This window comes from Gallus gallus, chromosome 14 (genome assembly GCF_016699485.2).
Source record: "Gallus gallus isolate bGalGal1 chromosome 14, bGalGal1.mat.broiler.GRCg7b, whole genome shotgun sequence".
Taxonomy (NCBI): Eukaryota; Metazoa; Chordata; class Aves; order Galliformes; family Phasianidae; genus Gallus; species Gallus gallus.
Genome location: NC_052545.1, coordinates 7564156 through 7581473, shown reverse-complemented (window position 1 = coordinate 7581473; position 17318 = coordinate 7564156). Strand labels below are relative to the sequence as shown.

Sequence of the window (17318 nt, the reverse complement as noted above, 5' to 3'; positions counted from 1 at the left end):
AGACACGTGCATACACACTGTAAAGTCAGGGGGATTTACTCTGAACTGAGTACAGAGAGCTTCCTTGATGTCTTACATTGTACTGCAGATTAACCTTAAAGCAGTGTTGACTACAGGAAGAGCAAACCATGCAAAAGCATCCATCCTTACTGCTGATGATCACCTTCTAAAACTAATAATTATTCCACAAGGCACAAAGATCATGAACATGACAGCTTCAGAGCAGAAACCATTCAGCCAGCAGATTCACACCCCAAATAATACTCTTTTTTGAGCAAATAGAAAAGGAAGAGCTTAAGTAAGAATCCATTCAGAGTGATTACGATGACAAGCTGATGAAGGGATGAAAGCTTTTGATTGTAGAGTCAGTCAAGAAGCATAGCTCTGTCAACATGTTCAAGAACTGCTATTAAGCTGGTAAGTCTGCACATGTGCAAACAAGGAGATGGAGGAAGTCAGACTTCAAAAAAATGGTCTTACGCACCAGTACTTGGATTAGAACTTGTAAATTGAACATCATGCCCTTCTGAAAGGACTTCACCTGGATAACTCACAAGCCGAACAGTCCAGCGGTTAAAGCACTACCTACCACTTGAGAAACTTAGGTTCTAGTCCCTGTTCTGCAAAGCAAAATAAGCTCAAGTGAGTATTTTTTTTCTTTGTGACACTGCAGAAAGAACTTTTCTGCAAGTATCCTAATTGCTGGTTTCGGCTGGGACAGAGTTAGTTTTCTCCATAGCATCTTGAATAGAAAGTAATGAATAAATTCCTTATTTTGCCTTCCTTGCAGACACAGCTTTTGCTTTACCTATTAAACTGTCTTGGTCTCAACACATAAAAGCAGTTTTTTTCCTTGAACTTTTACCTTCCAATTCTTTCCCTGTCCCCCTGGATATGCGAAGCAAGTATGCAGCTGTATGATGTTAGCTGCCTACCAAGGTTAGCTCATAACACCAAACTACAGTTCCTCTGTCAACAGATGCATCATTACAGAGGCAACTGATCTGCATTATATTGTTTTGACAGTTCTCAATAGCATACCCACCTATAGCCTGATAACATCTGTAGCCACATTAAAAATATGTATCTGTAGAGTATACTATCAGTAGCCACTTCAAATCCATGGCTCCAGCAAAGCCCTGACTTTTTAAGTCTCTACCTTACATCACTGCTGACTCCCAGTCTGAACAGAAGTCAACCTGCTCACTAAGCAGGCAAATTCTGACAACATCATACAGAAAACTCGTCTTGAGTGATCAGGCTACACAGTCCACTGAGATCACGTGACAGCACAACTAACAAAGTAGCTCATGCTTTAGCTCCCTATGTTTAAGAAAAGAGTGCCAGCTCTGTGTGACAGAAGAGGACAAAAATGCTAAAACAGATTATAGCTTCAGTTCAAGATTTTAAGAGAATAACGCCAAGCACTGTGAAAATCCTAAAGGCATCATTAGCTATGGCAGTAACATTCCTTAGAGTAGGAAACCATGAGAACAAGAAAGAAACATAGAAGAATCTGCATATAATTTCAGCAAACAATGTCTCTTTAGGCTTCATTAATAAGAAGCAGCAAAGAAACTGATGGCAAATACTTATGCAGTAAGCATGACAACTTGCAAAAAAAATTCAAAATGAATAATTAGCACTCAAAATAAGCTTTATTCTGCTCCCTAGTTAAGCCAACTTTGTAGATGGCTTGAATAATGGGAATGGCCTGTGGTTATTTCCTATTCCAGAGAAATAGATGCATCAGTAGTTGTTTTCACATCATTAAAAAAAATTATACATTTTATCACGTAAATTTCTCCCTCTCTCCCCAGATATAAAAATGTTTACCCACTATTGCTTTCATAAGTGCAAGCTTCTCTAACGTGTATTAATACTGTAAGTGTACTTCATTAAAAAAAAAAAAGTAGTGTATTTCTGTAGGGGAAATATGCCAACTTAAAAAAATAATTCACTATTCTGACATACTTGGTCAGCAGAAAGTACTTTTCAAGCTAAAAACATTGCTAAGTTAGTAAGAGCTGAAACATTCTCATTAAAAAGAAAGATAAAATAACATAAATTCACAAATACCCAAGGCACATTAATAAAGGGAGGTTTGGAAAGTAGTAAAACCCACTTATTAATATGTTAGAACTAGAAACTCAATCAACAGCCAGGATCTATAGGCCACAATATAGCAAAAGCATATCTACAGGCTAATCCAGGGCAAAGTTCTCTACCATCTGGGATCTCCTGAGTACCAGAAGTATTAAGCATTCCTCACCTTTTAACTGTTATCTGCTCTACAAGGTAAATCATTGCTTACAGAGCTTCACCACGAGATTCTGACCAGCAAGCAACCTACAAAGAACTAAACTGTTTCTCCACAGAAATACACCTGTTTCTACCTACAACCACTTCTCTAACTTCAGTGACTGCACCAGAAAGCCAGAAATCATGGGCAATTTTATTAACACCAAAAGCCAAAACCTAAAGAGTTGCACTGGGAACCTGCTGTAGGTAAAGCGACGATAGCTTTAACTGGCAGTGTCAAAGCAGGAGTTATTCACAGCAGTGAATACAGGAAGCAATTTTATGTCCTGTGCTGCTAGGCAACATTGCTTCATCACACCACGCACACAACTCAGCATAGAAGCCAGAAGGGCAAAGCCATAAGATGCCATTATCAACAGTAGTTCCTTTTTCAGGCCTCAACTACTCTTACACTTCTGTCTGGTTGCCTATTGATATTCAAGTTATATGTACATAAGATTTTATTTTTCCTTTTCATAGCAGCATCTTAACAACACTTTGTGAAGGATGGCTCATTGGTCCTGGAGTACTTGAAGGTCTTGTTCCAAACTCCAGGCGTTTCACCAACCTGCAAATACAAAGCAGAATTTAGAGCACTTCTTGCTCAGTTTTACCATCTCAATCACAGTAACTGATCATTTGCAAGAATGCAACACTAAGCCAGAAAAGCCAACAGATTAAAAAAAAACAAAACAATGGTCTGAATATCAAGTGAGCTTGTTACTTCACTAGGCTAAGTTGTCCACTGTAAAACAAGGTTCCATTTCCCTTTGAGTAGTGAGAGGCTAGATTTTACAGGAGTTAGAATTTCAGTTCTTATATTACAGTAATGGATATGTAATCACCTATAGGAATATGCAAATGTATGGCCCTTGAGGCTTTCTTGTAGGTTTCTCCCCAGGCTGCAATAGCAAGTACTACATGGAACATTCTTTCCACGTGACAACTTTGGGCATTGTTTAACAGGACAAGCGCGTATTCCCAGATTAAGGGTCTGGCTGAACAGTTGCATCTGCAATAATCTGTACTATAAACAGCCAGGAAACTTGGGAAAAAAAAAAAAAAAAAACCCACCCCATACAAGATTTCATGGCTTAGGTACTGAACTCTAATTTGCAATAAACTTATAAATTTTTCGTATTTGGGAGTGGGAGGAAAGAGATGACCAGTTCAGTAGGTAATAGCTTTTGACAGTTGCTCCCTGGAAATACATCTTAGCAACCATAAAGCATTCAAATGAGTCAATTCATTATTCGCTTCCTCCCACCCCCCAACTCTCATATGGATAAAAATCCTAACTGTGATAAGAGAAATCCCCATATGCCAAAATGTTGCTGATTCATCATTGCACAAGAACAAAGCATAACCAAACCAAGCCAATAAGCACGAACTTCCTCAGTTGTACTTGCTCACATTTAAACACTGGTTTTATTATAATGTGTTACAATTGCTTTGAATTTGAACTTGATCACAGCTAGTCTTCAGATTTCAACAGCTTGTGATTACAATTTTTAAACTGATCTGAAACATGGAAATCAATCTTGAATAACTAAGTTTCCTACCTTTCGGAAACAGGTCTTGCTCTACCAAAATAAAGAACAAACAAGAAACAGAACAGTACCAGTCAAAGGGTTCTAAGACAAAACAGCTGAGAATGGCACTAACCCTGTATCACAGAGAGGCTGGTGAGGACTCATGCGTGTTTCAAGGGCATCTCTATTCATGTACATGGACACTGTGGTTCTGTCTGGAGACTGGTCATACACAAAGTTTCGGCAGGAGGCAAGTTTGGACTCCAAAGCCTGAGGTAAAGACAGGTAACGTACAATGTCACAGGATGTAATTTTGACACAAAAATTGCACTAGTTTTTTAGTTCGCTTGAAAATGAGTTGTCCAGTAGAGGAACCTGTGGATTCTTGACATCAATGCTGTATACATATGTATTTAATATCACTAAATGTTCATCTGAACTATCTACTTCCCTAAACTTAGGTTAGGCTGTGTGTACTGTGTGGTACACCAGAGCCACTGATACCCTACTCTCTACCACATGCTCCTTTCCTAGATGGTTCCACCTTCACCACAAAGATAACTTTCTGCTGTATTAGTTCCACAAGTCAGCCCATCAAGTCATACAAATGCTTGTGCCAACACAACAAGAACTGGAGCGTGAGGGAAAAGACAGAAGGAAGTTATGTGATAACTTTCCCAGCATCAGCACTATTTTAAATGTCAAACTACACAGCATTAGCTCATCAAGGCATTAGGTCCTACTTAAAAACACAACCGGAGTATTAATGAAAACTTTAACAGAAGCCACTGGACAGCAGGCATCAGCCTGCTTTCTTCTCTGCCCTCCAACAGAACAGATTCCCTCATCATTTACTCATGCCAGTCTGTCTTTTTCTGCACACACTCTTTCAGAAGTTCGGAGAGGAAAAGAGATCAGGACTCCACACATGTATAACATCTCAGAAAAGCAGAGATGGGTCTCATTTGTTTCAGGATTGTTCAGAAATGTACAGAATCAAGGCCAAATTTCAAGGCCACGCTTAACTAACTTGCTTGCTGAGATGGTCTTTCCAGTCTTGTTTGAGCACCAGTGCAGATATTCAATCCTGGCTACAGTCTTAGACAGCTCCTTCTTTTCAAGAACTTTGGCTATCAAGTAAACACTTACCCCTACTTTTCGCAGCAAGTCTCCCATGATGTTAAGTGCAGATATTCTGGCAGCAGGTGTGAGAGGGGTTGCACAGTAACTGTCCTCAAAACCTACAGGGCATGTTGAATACATTACTCTTTGTTTAAAAACAGAGAAACAAACAGAAAACCCACTTTGACAAAATCAGAAGACTGCCCAGCATATAGAGCAGATGAAACGTTAGTACCTTCACCTTTCTGTATCTGACCTTCAAATCCTTCACGTCCACTAGAAATATGAAGCACTGACTCCCTGAGATAGCTCAAGTTACTAAGTCCTAAACTGAAGTCTCTAAATAAGCCATGGTATAAATTTCTAGTGATTTGTTTTACCAGCCTACTCCACATCCCTATTACTGCAGCAGGACCAAAAGTGTGTTCTCAGAGGGGGCCATCATTTCATTTTACAAGAAATCTTTCAATCCTTTTTCAAGGAAGTGAGAGTTCTATTTTCCAATTTCTCCTGTAGCCAGAATCTATGGTGAAAACAAGGGAATGACATAGCATTGCTGTGCTCATTCTCTTTCACACACCTCTCCTAAATGTTGCAGGGGTGGGTATGTTGATGTTGGGTGCTCGGTGCAGAGAGGGAGTTGAAGGCAAAGATAAGGATGCTTGAACTGCAGTGTCTGTTCTTTCTGTTTCCAGGCTAGTTCGCATTGGTGTTTTGGGTTTCTCCTGTTTCTGCTGCACTGCAAGCTCTTGTCGTAGATCTGTGAGGGAAGCAGCACAATGTCTTTAGAATCAGTATTCACTAAGATAAAAAGCATTTGAGAAAGTTTATTTTGCTAATAAGATACTTCACCTCTACCAGTGGAACAAAATCACTTATCCTTGTAAATACTAAAGGCTTCTCTGAGATTGCAGCTCAAGTTGTTTTTACAGTATTAGTTCAGTTGCTGTTATCCAAATTTAAGCTTTAGACCCTTTCATGTGGCTTTCTTTGAGGCAAGGAATTAATACTTTCAGATGTTACAGACTACTATGCAGAGGCACATCAAGACTGAGGCTCTGCAATTTAAAGTATCTTGGCTACATCCTAGCTCCCTAACAGATTGAGATCCAATTATTCCTACCTATTGCAGTGCTTCCCCTTCTACCTTGGTATCCATATCAAGGAAGCCTAGGCTAAGGCCAAGTGGAAACCACCACTATCTAGCCCAGCAACAGAGAACTCCTGTCCCACAGTCTAACTGTAGCTAGTGCAAACCACTCAAGGTCACAGAATCTTAGCAGAGTTGGAAGTGTTTCTTCAGCTCCACATCTGCGCAGTCTCCTTCATTTCCACTTCCAGTCTTACTGACGTATTGAGGAACTAGCACACGAGGCTAACTGTCAAAGCTAACCGGAAGCCAGTCACAGCCCACCTGCTTTACCGTTCTATCAGTGTTTCACTGACTCCTGTTTTCACAAGCCAGGAAACAGCAGAGGTTAATGGTTGCTAAAGAGGACCTTCACAGGTTACAGGAAGTCAGAAAGCACATACACTAGTGGACTGGCTCTTCTTGGCACCTCAAGGCCCCAGAGCATCACTACAGTTTAGAAGACTGAAACAGACTCTAGCTTCTATAAACTTCTCTATATCAAGTTCAAGGTCTGAGGCAGACAGACATGAAGCTTCACCATTTCAGATGGCAGATTTAAAAGACACAAATATAAAAGTTAAACTCTAAGATAAATGGATTGGACTGAACAAACAGTTCAGTCTGGGGAAAACAGGAGATCTGCTGTCGAACCTCTAGCTTCATCTTTCAGACGTTGCACAGACTCCAGAAGGTTTTCTTTCTCATCCAGCTCACTCTCCAGAAAAGCATTTCTTTCAATAGCCTGGTTTAGGCGCTGCTCAAAATCCTCAAGAGACATTATAGCGGCTCTGAAAAAGAGTACACAAGATTTTATTACCAGGAATATAGGAACTCCCTCTTCCCCAAGAGAAGGTAAAGTCTTTTGGGTTAGGATTATTTTTTGTTTTGTTTAATTTTAGCTTTATGAATATGAAATACTGCAGTTGGAGGAACAGAAGGGAAAAGATCCCATTTATAATTTTTCTTGAATACTTTCATCACAACCATCAACTAAGTAGATAGTTAGTTCAGGTTAGTTCAGAGTGGCAGTGCTGAAAAGCACAACATTTGCAGGACAGAACTGAGGAGATGGAAGAAAACATAGAAGACCGGTCACCTTTTTGCTCTTTCCAAGTCATCATTTGCTTGCTCAAGTTCTCGAATGTATTTCTGAAGTTGATCTTTAATAGCTTTTGTCTGTGCCAAGTCATCTTCCAGTGCAGAGACTTGCCTGTACCATTCTGAATGCTGCATTTCAAACTTTTCCTAGTCAAGGACAAATAAAACAGCATATCAGGGACTTGGTATTGTCTTAGTCCCTTTAGAAGCAAAAAAAAAGATCCTGTGAAGTACTTACAACTATCTGCTTACACTCAGTAAAATATCAACAAAACCAATTGCTCAAATATTTCTGGGCTGCCAATAGACAAGAGTTCTTGTAACTCTTTATCAAAGAGGAACAGAAAGAAAAAGAACATCCATGCAGAACACTTACATAGCGGTGTTACAGGAAGCAGCAGGATTCTTCACTACTTCTGAGGTTTTATTAACCCAAAGAAGGTTCAAAGCTCTTGATTATAAAACATTTGAGGTGCAGCTATGCAACAGGCTTCAGACATGAACCTAGAACAAGCTGTCTTCCTTTACAGCATGTACATAAGGGTATATTTAGAAAAGACACCAGTGGGGAAGAAGGCTGAACTTCACCAGCACAAACCTCTCTCCAGTTATCACTTCCAGACATGGTCAGCATCATGTGACAGCAAAAGCATCACACTCCACCACCTTGCTACTGGATCACTTCAACATGCCAAAGACTTTTTTTGAAGCTCCAAGATTGCTAGATAAGTACCATTCCTGACATTCTTATCCATCTAGAATTTAACACACTTGAAGTCACCAAAAACAAATCCACATACTGGAACTCGAAAACCATGGCACATAGCCTATCACAACTGATAATCTCAAGAGAGCTGCTTTTGTGCATATAACATACAGATGAGGAGGAAGGAAAGAGAAACCCATTCTGAATTTATTAATTTCTACTTAGTTAACTGTGGTGATATGTTGCCATAATTCCTGACCCCTGAAAGCACAGGTGCACATTGGCTTTAAGAGCCCTCACAAGCTGTAAGAAGATTACTTTTAGCTAGCTTTTCAACACTCTAAATAAGCCTTCCAAAGTATTATTTTCATTTATACTAAAGGTAACTTGAACTCCAGCTTCTAATGAGTAGCAAGCTGGTAAATTCAAAGCTACAAATTGTGCAGGCCTTATAAAGTTGACTTGTGTTAACCTTGATGTAGACACCAATCCTTGATGGGTTCAGTTAACATTGCTGCTCAATAGCTTCATGAGTTTAATGCTTCGCTCTTGAATTGATTCAGATAAAAGACCAGAACTGCAAGGTTCAAGCCTTTGTTTTCAGCCAATTGTAATAAACCATCAGCTGATCTGACCATCAATGGAACCTCTGTTCCTTCACTGCAGGCTGTTACTGCAATCCTCAGGCTGCACGAATAACTAATTGTTAAAATGTTCATTTCAAGCAGAAAATGTTTTTATAAGTTTACCTACTGTGAAAACTAAGTAAGGTTTTCTGAAACATTTACTCTCTATGTTTTAGAATTTTTATGCCACTTCCTACTATTTTTACTCCCAAGTGCTTCAACTCATTCACTGCCCTTTTCTCTCAGCTCTTACTGCAGAAGAAAGCAAACTACGCTTTCCTTAACCAAATGAACTTCAAGTTTTTGTTGAACGGACAGATCTTTTCCTCACTCATAAGCTTCCATGGGTTTATGTGACTACGGGGAACAGAATAGGCCAATACTGCATACAATAAGCAGAGCATTTAATATTGCTATGACACTAACAGAGCAAGAACAAAGATCAATGTGACAGAACAAATGCAGTTAAGTAAGGCACAGAGCTTTTACTGCCAAAAAGATTGTGTGTTGGGGGGAAGGATGTGGAAATCACTAAGTTGGGGCTGGGAAACAGAACATCAATAGCTGAGACAAACATACACTCAGATTACTAATTTATATGTAGAAAGCATTTAGAGTAACTAATGTAAAAAGCATTTAGAACAACTAAGTTCTACATAATGTGACAAAACAGCTGGAATGTTTGTATTTTGATTGTTCTATAATATTATCTATGTTTACACAAGGCAGACAGCAAGAAAGCCATAAACAAATGCACTCAGTATACAGGAGAAGAAACAGAGCATCAGCTCTGTTGAATTCATGTTTACTCTACATTCTGTCACAAACAATTTTCTCCTGTTTCAAACCTATCCCCAAACATGGCCACAACTTGCTAATAAGGGTTCAGAAACAACACTGAGATATTTAGAACTCTTCTAAGCAGATTACAGATGGATGCTTCTCAATTTTTCCAAGCTGAATCTGCACACATCAGTCTCATTCACCTTCACGCTTAGGATACATAGCTACTGTAGGTATCATCCCTCTTACCTTAACAGACTCCAGTTCTATTCGCAAACGGTTGTTTTCTGAAAGAAGATCTCTGTTTCTGGACTCTGTTTGCTGCAGCTGAGTTTCCAGTTCAGCTTCATATTCTCGGCTCCCTTCTTGGAATTCACACAGTTCCTCCTGTATATTCTCAGCACTAAAACACAGTTCCAGCAACAGAATTCACTTTAATGAATCAAAACAATTTCTTATACGCTGGAGGAAGAAAATACTACTTGCTAGCACAGAAAGCTCTACGCCCCTCTCCAACACAGACAGTCCTACTCAAACCAGAGAAGGGGTCAAAAGCAGCAGTGTCACGGCAGCACTAATTCACTGCTCAAATAAGCATGAAGGACTCTGGGCTGATGTAGTTTATGCTGAAACATGCGGTACTGCATTGCTACTGCTGCTGCTCAACATAGCACCTCACAGGGAGGTAAACTCAAGATAGTTCAGCTATTTGTCTTGGCATGCACTGCTTATACATCCTATCAAACAGCTTCAAGGAATGAAACCACTGCCTTACCATTGCTTGTATTTCATAGCCAACTCTTTCCAGTATCTGGTTTCCTCTTCAACTGAGCTGAAGTGATGTTCTTCTGAGTCTTCCATGGCAAGTCCTCAGAGTTTAAAACTCCTGTTTCATTTTTTGCTCTGAAAAATTAAAGGATCAAGCATTAAGAATTAAAGCAGTGAACTATATTTTTCATTGTACAGTGGTGCACTGCTCCTCCCAGGAATGCAGTGCATGTCTGGAGACTAACTAAATACCAGCCTCAACAGCACTCTGCTGGATATAATAAAAACACAAAAATTGCCCACAGTAAGCATCTTCCCTCTGACTACACAGCACAGAGAGCCAAATGTCAAACTTCAGCTACGGCTGTGCAGATGCACATAGAACATAGGTAAAAAAGAAGATATTTCAGACACACCTCCAAACTAAGTTTGATTTCAACAGCCCTAGAGAAACACTGAACAAGAAACTTCAAAAAGACACAAAGAAGGTACTCAGGATTCTAGCTTCCCCTATTAACGCTTGCAGGAGTACCTAAGCTTTATATGGACATACCTGCTGAACATGGGGGAAAAAAAATTCTCACTACAGTACACAAAACTACTTGACTTAAAACCTGAACTATCACAGTCTAGAAATGGTTGATGGGCACAACATATCTGGATACCTCAGAGAGCCATGGCAGAAGGGAATTCCAGAGATTCCTAGGGAAAAGATGATAAGAGCTCCACAGAGGTTCTAGTGGGATAGCATCTGGTTAGACTAGATGTGCAGATAGATTGCAGCAACTCAGTGAGCAATCCAGACCAGCCAGCAGTCCTTGTGCAAGCATAAGCACAGGCACATGTCATAGACCCAAAAAGGAATGACACATATGAGAGCCATGGGGAAATCAAGCATCTTAAGTTGGTAACTCCTGCTTGAAAACTAAGTAGATACTATAATTAAATGACTTCTGATGTGCATAATGCACTCTAATAAGCAGGTAACTAGCAAGTATCATTTTATATGAGGTAGTCTTGACAAGGGAGAAATATCAGTCCTAAAGCTCTGGATAATCTGCCATGTGCAACCTTAAGTGAGGCAAAGATTCCATTGGCACTACAAATTTAATGGAAGCCTCAACAGATTAAGGACAGGAAGTCAATCAGTTCACGGCAATGGGAGCTGTCTGAATTGTATCACTGAAATCTAAGGACAGAGGAAACAGTTCTCCCAGCTAATTCTACACCTATGGAAAAAAAATTCATAACCCATATTCACACTTTCTGCTCTGTAAAACCACCTGGTTTAGGCAGTCAATTATCTGGTGCCTCACCCAAGACAAACTTGTGCTCCCCTCTACTGCAGAGTACAGCTTCAAGTACTCAAAGCATTGGATCAAAAAATCAAAAATCCAATTCCTACATATCCAAGCGGAAGGAAAGCACAAGTTGTTTTCACAGCTTGTGATTTTTTCAGGAGGTTAATGAACAAAAAGTGGCTGTCACGGTTAAGTGGGCTGGGTCCACACACCTTGATGTATAGCATTAACTCCAATCTCATATATCACACTATTTAGAATGGGAGCCAAAGGTGAGAAGGTATTGAATTTTAGTTTTATAACTCTGTTTCTTAGCATGAAACATTGGTTAGACAAATCTAAATCTCTTCTTTCTAACAAGTGAAGAGCTTTCCAGCAAAAAGTCTCAAGGTTGCTTCTACTTTTATATATTTTCAGAAGTACATGCTGCAGAGAAAAAAAAAAAAAGAGAGAGAGGAAAATGAGCATGCGTAAGGAGTGATTTTCCAAAGAATATCCTTGCCTTTTATCAAGAAAAGCCAGACCAAGCACAGTTAACATTCCTTACATAGGAAAGTTCACTATACATCTGTTCTATTTTTAAGTGAGCTAAAAGAGTATTTTTGATGTTAATGAGCATCTAACATTTAAGGTACTGCAGACATTCACCAGACAATGTGTGAAGAAGAAGATATTCTATTTTAAGAAAGAAGGGCAGGAGGGAGAGTCAGACACAAAGAAGTGATGTAGATGCAATGAGAAATCAAGGACTGGTTTCCATTGCTGCGGTCAAATCACTACACAAAAGAGCAAGTCTGAGATCCTTTTGGATGCTTAATTCTCTCCACTCATACAACAGGAAATTTCTTTATTTAAAAAGCAGAGAATCCACGCACGATATGCCTGACTGTGTTACATAAACAAAAATATACTTCAGAAGTCTCAAGAAAGGATTTCTTCTGACTTATGTAAGCATAATAATAAAACCATTACCTGTGTCGACAGAAAGAAATCAGACAAGGTGAAGAAGTGTAAGATTTACTCCTGAAAGCTTTCAAAGAACCCCTTGGAACCAAAAGGTCTGCAATCAACAAGCAGTTACTGTTGGTTTGTATCTGGCTCTCACCTGTCTTCTTACACTGCACTTTGGAAAAAGTGAGAATGCACAAATTTGCATCTTACAACATGTCACAAACAGAAGAACTTTAACTGAGTCACAAACATTATAGAAGGTCCACAGAACTTGGTAATTTTCAGAGAAGCAGCAATTGATGTGCACAGCATCTTTACAAGTGTGCCCTTGTAAAAAAAAAAAAAAGAAATAAAAAAAATAGGGACATGCTCATTATGTCAGCCATTAAGAATAGATTGTTTCATGGCTACAGTTTACTAAAGGCTACTTACAACTTAAAATTGGTAGTTAAACTGTAAACATAGGAAAGACTGGTAGACCTATACTTATTCCACAGAGAGGACACAACAAGGCAGAGATTATTCCACCACTATCCTATGCCACAGGCACATGCTTTTTTGCCTGCAACATGCGAAGACAACCTATTAGGTTTTCTCTCTGTAGACCTGCACTGCATCCTATCTCAGAGGGATTTTCAAGTTTATCAAAGATGAAATATACAAACTGAAAAATCTAAGTTTGGGGCAAGGGACTAAAGCTCCCCTATAAAAAAAGGAAAAAAATAATTTTAAAAAAATCATAAATCTCTAAAGAGCTATCAGAAAGGGTGATTCCCACCCACCACTATCCTCTCTACCTTTTTTTTTTTTTTTTTAACAGCTTAAAGTCAGCATGTAAACTGACTGGAAAGTAATTAATAAAACCAATTAGGAATTTTTCACTGCATAGAGTCACTACAAAAAGGGAAGAATGTGCGTCTGCACGAAGAAAGTGTTAACAGTATTCTGTTAAAGACAAGTAAATGTGGAAAAAACAAGAGAAAGTCACAGGCTCCAGCATGCTCTTGCCCGCTGCACCTTACTTGTTTTCACAAAACCAGAAAAGACATCTGGGATGCCAGACTTCCTGCATGCAAGCAGCACAAGTGCTGGTTACAGACATTACAAAACCTCTACATCATACAGGAAGTATTCAGAGGTGGGGAATGGAGTTCTGCAATGAGAAAAATGCTTCAGCATAATTGGTCCAGGAAGTTATTTCACACAAGTGACATCAGAACTGCATATTTCTTAAAGGAAAAAAAAAAGTCACACAACTAAAATTACCGAAGAACCTTCAGTTTGGGAATCAGAGTCCTCAAGATCATAGGGACCTCAACTTAAAATCTGTTTCAGTCTCAGAATAAGGAACACCAAACAATCCTTGCATATCAAAGACCTTTTTAGTAAAGGAACTTTTTAACTCGGCGAATAACGTTGGTCATCTTTATAGCTCTGCCTGACTGCCAGAGTCAGAGCGCATTCTACTTTAATGAGAAATAAAAGAGAAGAAAGACTAAGAAAAGCCAGGAGAAAACCACTATCATAAACACTGCATGGCAAAGACAAAGCTCCATTTCTTCTTAATTGTGAAAACAAATCAAAGCCTGCTGATCACTCCTGAAAAGCAGCTTTCCTATTGCGCTAAGGGTCGCCTCATATGGCACGTACCCCTCTCCTTTTGTTTAAGCAGGACAAAAGAACCACCGCGAGAGAGAACGAGCAGAGGTCACCCGCGGGCCAGGGGCCGCGCTGAGGAGCGCTGCTATCGCTGGGCACTGCTCTGCCCACGGCCCTGCTCCACCACAGCTCCGCTTCGCTCTATCTCTAACGCGCGTGCCCGATTTCCAAGGACGCTCGGAAGTTCTCTCTGGGTCCGGCGGCCTCAGTGTCGGCAGCTACAGTCCCGAGGCTCCCCATTCCCACTCAGAGCATGGAACCGGCGCGGAGCCGAGAAAGTGGGCTGTGCTCCCACACTTTCCTCACCGCGGAGACCGCCGAAGCATAGTGACGGAGCCTAGCGTGAGGGGACCCAGAGGAGGCACGGTACCATTCCTGCCTCCCGTGGCCGCCCCTTTCCCGCAGAAGCCCACCCCAGGACAGCCTGCACCCGACCGCCGCCCCCAGACCGCTCTCACCTCCACATACAGCACACCCTGCTCCGTCTGATCCGCAGCGATCCCTCACAGTCACCGCCAAACCCTACACTGAGGGACGCTACACTCTCAGCGCGGCCCGGCCGCTCCCGCCGCCCCATTGGCTGGTGGTCACGTGCTCCCCTGTCTCTCCGCCAATCAGCGGCTCGAGGAGCATTTGGGAACTTTTCGTTACTTTCAAACCGGGCCCGGGCAGGTCCCGCCCCGCGCACCCGGCCCCGCCGCGCCCCTCCCGCGAGAGCCGCGCCTTCCGGCTGAGGCGGCACCTGCCACCCTTCTACACTGTTGTCACTTCAAACGTTTATCAGTTTTCCCTAGCAATGCTCTAAAAGAGAAGCTACACTTCAATCGAGGCTTGTTTCGTGATTACCAAGGCGCGTTCTTCCGAAAAAGCAGCAGTGATGTCAGCGTTCCTCCATTAAATCCCTTTTTATGAGCCAGGAACGAGCCCCAGTGACTGCAGCCAGCATCGCAAGGACACAGCGCTCTGTGAAATATTACACTGCCTCGTGTGCACTGCGCCGTGAGCTCAGCACTCACAGGCCCCGGGCACCGCAGTGGGAGCCAGGCCAGCCGTGGGCTGAGCGAAACCAGGGAGCTGCGTGCCAGCCATGCCCTCCTCCATTCCAGGGCTGAGCCATGCGGAGCTTTCCCACGTGCCCCAGCTGCGTTCCGACTCAGCAGCCCACAAACACCAGTCTCTGGGTGTGCCTGGTGTTTGTTTCCTGAGTCAAAACCAAAGCACACGTGTGTACAGATAGGCTCCGACCCACACATCACTGAGCATCTCAGCACACCCCACAGTACGCTGTGCTAACTGCCGGAGCATGGGCATCCACACATAGGACCTTGATTCCACCTCATTACTTCAACGAGGCAGCACCCGGCCTGGAGCAGAGCCTGACTCTGCAAAGCTGGCTGCACCTTGCCCTTACTGCTGCAGAGAACTAGGCTGCAACCCAACGATGGATGCCTTTCTGGCAGAATGTTATTATAAGAGAAACACATCCAGAGCTACCATAGCTTTAGTTGAAAAGGGTGAGCAAAGCAATTATACTTTCAGGTCAGATATTCAGCATATTAATTGTATTTTGAAGTCAGATGTTCAACAGAAGTAAATGGGGACAAATTATTATACAACTATTAATAGGAAACTAAATTAAGTATTTAACAGATTATTTAATAGCAATTTGCAGTTGTCATTGCTCAAGAATGTTTACACTGGGTAAGTTACAGAAAGTAAACCACGTGCCATCATACTATGTCCCCAGCAATTCAAAAATTCATACACTGTTTGCAAGGGACAAATAACGCTTTATTCTCTGAGGATACTGTGAGTGCACAGATGATATCAAAAATAGACCTGAACATTTTTAATAGTTCTCACCTTGTAATGCTGGTAAAGCAAAGCAAAATCTCTGAGATTTTAGAGGAATCTGTTTAGCCTCTTGTCTGGTTCCAAAACAGCATAGCAGATGCTGAGAGACAGCAGAGGCTCAGAGGTGCTGCTGTACAGAAGCAATAAATATTAAGAGAAAGTTTCTATAATTACAGTGGAATAATTGCTAGAGCTGACTTGGCTATCAAACTTACATTAAAGGTAAAGCATTGTTTACACATTAAGGAAAGGGGCAAAAGCAGAGCACAGCTGTAATGCAACGAACCTTTTTCACAGAAGTTCCCTAGGCAACCTTAGGTGTTGACAGCATCAGTGGAGCTTGATGTGCTGACTGTAAGAGAAGCGGCACGATGGGCGGAACGGAGTGAAGATACGGCAGCCAGGCTCTGTGATACCACTGCTGGGATGGTGAAGCTTAACCACAATGCTTAATATTTCCAAAATTTAACCCTTTGGTGCAAGATCTTAACAGATATATTTAAATGGAGTGAAATCAAAACACAACATAAACAGTTGATGAATGACAGTGGACAACATAGTGACATTGGCAGTTACTCTGCAGCAGTTGTCACAACAGTTGGTTATTGATAAATATAAAGCTTGCTAGCTAAATGGGAAGACTTTAAGGATATCAAATAGATAGTGAACACAGCAGAACACAGACCTAGTCACAGCACCCTATTTGTGTTGCTTATTGCTATCTACAATGCATGACATATACAATAAGCTGTCGTTTACTGGCCGGAACATCCATTAGCGGAAGTCAGAGAAGGAGGTTGGCTTTGCTGCAAAAACTGAGCAACTGAACACAGAACCACGAGCTGTATGGCTGGAACGTGCTCTGCTCACCAGCTGCCATCAGAAGCTACTGATGTTTTTGAGAATTACTGGCACTTATAACAAGATGCAACATACTGGAACTCCACGTACAAACTAAGAGGAAGCATTTAACATCAGTGAAAGCTAATTCTGTGTACGTAAAGATGGTCCACAATTCTCTGCAGTCCCTAAAACTGGATTTGCATATGCTTATGAATGGAAGAGATTCTCATGACTTTAAAACCCCTTTGGAACCTTGAGCAGACAAACTGATGAAGAGATGAAAAGCTCGTTACCAACACCGCCTCGCTCAGCAAACCAAAATCGAATGCAGCACAAAAAGTGGATTTGGATATGAGCACTGTCACTCTGAACTTTGCTGGTGGCTGCAACCCACTAGGTAAAAGCGGAGGTAAAACAAGGACTTAGCCAAACATCACAATGTCACTTACACCGCAAAGACAGCGCCATCTGAGAAGGCCCGCACCCTGCTCTGTAGCGCTCCCCGCCTCCTGAAGAGGCTCGGTTCCCTGCGTGCTAAGAAACAAGTCCCGGCTACGGAGATTGGCACCATACTTCTGTCCCGATCTTCTGAGAAAACAGCTACGCCGTGAGGTAACTCCGGCACCCGCGGTCCACAGCTCC

The 17318-nt window shown here is 41.4% G+C and overlaps 2 protein-coding genes across 7 annotated transcripts in view; one reads left to right on the top strand and one right to left on the bottom strand.

Moving 5' to 3' along the window:
• Window positions 1-20: 20 nt before the first annotated feature.
• Window positions 21-17312, bottom strand: NDE1 (nudE neurodevelopment protein 1). 6 transcript variants are annotated; one of them, XM_046900649.1, is made up of 11 exons: window positions 17126-17312; window positions 16120-16318; window positions 15843-15963; window positions 10076-10203; window positions 9550-9703; window positions 7184-7332; window positions 6739-6875; window positions 5536-5715; window positions 4983-5074; window positions 3967-4103; window positions 21-2869 (listed from the first exon to the last, which is right to left on the bottom strand). In XM_046900649.1, exons 4-11 carry the CDS (start codon window positions 10159-10161, stop codon window positions 2776-2778), a joined length of 1029 nt encoding a protein of 342 aa, XP_046756605.1. In that variant the 5' UTR covers window positions 10162-10203; window positions 15843-15963; window positions 16120-16318; window positions 17126-17312; the 3' UTR covers window positions 21-2775. The 6 variants fall into 6 exon arrangements, with proteins under 6 accessions (XP_046756605.1, XP_046756606.1, XP_046756607.1 ...); XM_046900650.1 differs by having other exon boundaries at window positions 16120-16251; XM_046900651.1 differs by having other exon boundaries at window positions 16120-16185.
• The window catches only part of MARF1 (meiosis regulator and mRNA stability factor 1), a 27596-nt gene continuing 24428 nt past the window's right edge, over window positions 14151-17318 (top strand). Inside the window, exon 1 of the mRNA XM_046900648.1 lies at window positions 14151-17288. The gene's annotated coding sequence lies outside the window, so the exon portion shown is untranslated. The remainder of the gene's footprint in view (window positions 17289-17318) is intronic.

Coding starts and splice junctions, on each gene's coding strand:
- NDE1 (XM_046900649.1), bottom strand. CDS start 10,161: ATGGAAGACTCAGAAGAACATCACTTCAGCTCAGTTGAAGAGGAAACC. Junction 6,876..7,183: donor GACTTGGAAAGAGCAAAAAG/GTGACCGGTCTT, acceptor ACTCTTTTTCAG/AGCCGCTATAATGTCTCTTG. Junction 2,870..3,966: donor CAGCCTCTCTGTGATACAGG/GTTAGTGCCATT, acceptor TTGTATTTGCAG/GTTGGTGAAACGCCTGGAGT.